This window comes from Gastrolobium bilobum, unplaced genomic scaffold, assembly GCF_033153095.1.
Source record: "Gastrolobium bilobum isolate Gb01-03AN ecotype WA unplaced genomic scaffold, APGP_CSIRO_Gbil_v1 utg11969, whole genome shotgun sequence".
In the NCBI taxonomy this organism is placed as follows: Eukaryota; Viridiplantae; Streptophyta; class Magnoliopsida; order Fabales; family Fabaceae; genus Gastrolobium; species Gastrolobium bilobum.
In genome coordinates, this window is record NW_026898204.1 from 86234 (window position 1) to 89528 (window position 3295).

General features: G+C 33.9%; 1 protein-coding gene across 1 annotated transcript; it reads left to right on the forward strand.

Moving 5' to 3' along the window:
• Window positions 1-187: 187 nt before the first annotated feature.
• On the forward strand, window positions 188-1088 carry LOC133313831 (ethylene-response factor C3-like). Its single transcript, XM_061515239.1, is given in 3 exon segments — window positions 188-439; window positions 442-461; window positions 463-1088. Coding segments are annotated over 3 exon segments (705 nt in total). The 5' UTR covers window positions 188-267; the 3' UTR covers window positions 976-1088.
• The last annotated feature ends 2207 nt before the right edge of the window (window positions 1089-3295 follow it).

Below are 3295 nucleotides of genomic sequence, written 5' to 3' on the forward strand. Positions count from 1 at the left end.
GAGGACACGTATTAAAATAAACAAGAGTCTCCTAACATGAACCTTTTCCACACTTGCTTTCACGCAAATTTTTATCCAATTCGCTTTATTGGCGGCTTTTACCGTTTTACCGTGGCCCCAAAAAATTGGTATATAAGAGAGTTAAGGCTGCAAAAGTGAACAAAAAATAAAAAGCAGAGCAACTCAACTCAAGTAAAAGAAAGAAAGAAAAAAAACAGAGTAAGCAAGTACACTAGCAGAGGTAGAGCCAGCCATCCAAAGTTGAACATGGATTCATCATCAATCTTCAACTCATCAAATTCCGATTTCTCTTCTGAATCTTCCTCCTTCGGTTCGCCGGAGCAGTTCTCGTGTAACTTCAACGAGAACGATTACCTTCCCTTCAACGAGAACGACCCTGAGGAGATGCTTCTCTATGGCATGATTGCAGACGCCAACACCACCACCACCACCACCACCACCCTCCAGCAACCCTTTAACACTGGCAAGAGTGTGAAGGAAGAGGAGGTTAGTTCTGAAGAAAACGGCGGCGCCATGAAGGAGGAGAAGTCGTACAGAGGCGTGAGGAAGAGGCCATGGGGGAAGTTTGCGGCTGAGATAAGGGATTCGACTAGGCATGGGATGAGGGTATGGTTGGGAACATTTGATAGTGCTGAAGCTGCAGCTTTGGCTTATGATCAAGCTGCTTTTTCCATGAGGGGTTCTTCTGCTATACTTAACTTCCCTGTTGAGATTGTAAGGGAATCGCTTAGGGAGATGAATTATGGTTCTGAAGATGGGTGTTCCCCTGTTGTTGCTTTGAAGAGAAAGCACTCCTTGAAGAGGAAAATTGGTGTCAAGAAGAATAAAGAAAAAGTTGTTAGTAATAAAAGGGTCGATGATGACAATGACAATGCTGTCGTGTTTGAAGATCTAGGTGCTGATTACTTGGAACAATTGTTGATCTCCTCTGATGAAATTCCTCGTTCTTGGTGAATTGAAAAACACAAAAATTTCAATCCACAGTTTTAGGCTAGCTTCTATATATTAGTGTTAATTCCCTTTGTTCTTTTGTTCTTGTATTTTATTTTATTTTTTTCACTTTTTTTTTAGGGCTAAAATAGCCTTTGTCATGTTTGAATGATCAAATTTGGAGATCATTTGAGTCTGTATCTTTTCTCTATTTTTTTTTCCTGCTTTAGGAGAATTATCTTTTTTTCTTCTTCTTTTTTCTGTAAAGCTTGAAAGATAAGAAATGCAGTAAGCTTTGTGGGGCTCAATTTATGTCCAAATTAATTGAGGTGACTATTGTTTTAGCTTTATCAGAGTACAAGTCAACATGCATGGTCGAGTTTTGCACGGCGAGAGGCACGCGTGGGCGCATACAAACAAAGGGTTTCTTAACCATTTAGGCAACCTTTTGTCTTGGAGTTATTAAAATTTCAAAGTTTTGGAAAACAGATTCTCATATAACAGTATATTAACAACAATATTATGCAGTATTTTACGGCATAGCAAGAAGAAGAAATAAGTGGTTTATTTAGATGAAAGATTAATTTTATTGGCATATTATCACAAGCTCTCCAAAGATTTCATTTTGTTGTGCAGGGGTGTAAACTCACATAACCATTTAATGTTTGATTGATGAAGAAAGATACGGTCCCATCAAGGCGACATTTATAATTTTTAACGTGGGCCTTGACATGGGATATGCTTCTTTTTTGTAAAAGAGAAAATGACAAACATTAGTTATCAAAACTTTTCTATCTGATTGTGTTCAAAACAAGTGGCAGGGCTACTTTGCCACCATGTTAGGCTAAGTTTGTCTTGTGACCACAACTGTATCTACGAAACGTAGACTTGGAGGAGCACGTTGATTGGTAAGCTAAGGATCGAAATAGCAAACTTTGCTTGTTCATTAGGGAATTAAAAATGATAAGACAAAAAAGATTAGCAGCATTATTTTATGAATAGAATATGATAAAAGGAAAACGGAAGGAAATAGCCTAAGTAAGTTGGTGGGATTTCTAGAATTTTATCAAATCTGTTGGGAGGAGAAAACCGCAAAATACTATTCTCTTCAACTGTTTTGAGTCCAACTTTGAAGCAAAAGAAGCTTCTACTGGTAGTTTTGGTCTAATTGAACTGGCTGGACACTTAGACCAACATCTGCAATCTTAGACTTATCTGAATTATTATCTTCACGTGTGTTTTCCTTGATTCGTTTATTCATTTTTTCTGTTTCTCCTACTAGTTCGTCAAATAGAAATTAACATTTTACTTGCTCAGAAAGTCACTCTTATTTGCTCATATTCAAATTAATTTAAACCTTTGGGATAGTCAGACTTTAAAAAATTAACTATTGACTGGGGAGGTTCTCTTTAACCCAGCCAGTTTAATTCTGTTCCAACACTGTTGGATTTATGTTATAGGCAGGTCTCTCAATATTATTTGTCCCATTCTCAAAATTTGACTATTAAGAAAATAAACTCCTTAATTTACGAGATTTTAATACCATATAATCTAATATCATAATTTCATATTTTTAATATTGGACTCAAACTCCTTATCTTACAATTAGACAGTAACGTAATTTCAATCTAATTAAGTAGTTCTACACTAACTACTTAGATGTAACCTGAAGTATTAACTAATTTTTTTTTTATATTATCAATCATAATTACTTCTTTGAGACGAATAAGTTCTGGATATTTTAATAAACTCTAACTTCTTTTTGAATCAGCTATGAGATTATTCCCGACTCAGAACTTAGTCAAGTATTAACTAATTTAAAGCATACCTAAATCCAATCAAAATTTACATTAACTATATAATTTTCAAGTCCCAAACTCAACCCGATTAATTCTCAAGTGAAACATATGGTTATTAAATTAACCTTAGTATTTAGCACCTCAACACCAATATTGAGTTGGCTCATTTTGAGTATTTAAAATTGTCAAACTTTTCATTTTATTATATTATTAATTATTTTAACATGTTTATGAATATTATAATGTAAGTTGGGTGACTATCAATTAAATTAGAGACAAGTTATATTTATAAACTTTTTGTTTACAAACTCTTATAAAGTACACTATCTTCTCCCGAAAGAACACTAGTTACACTATTTTTTCCCGAGAGAGAAGATAGTGTAATTTGTAAAAATTTGTACATAAAGTTGTAAACGGATCTTTCCTCATTAAATTATTATAATTTTATATTCATTTATATCTCATTTTTATATTTCAATTTTGAATTTTTATAATAATTGATTAATCAATTTGAGTTTGATTGAATTCACATGGCGTGATTCTTC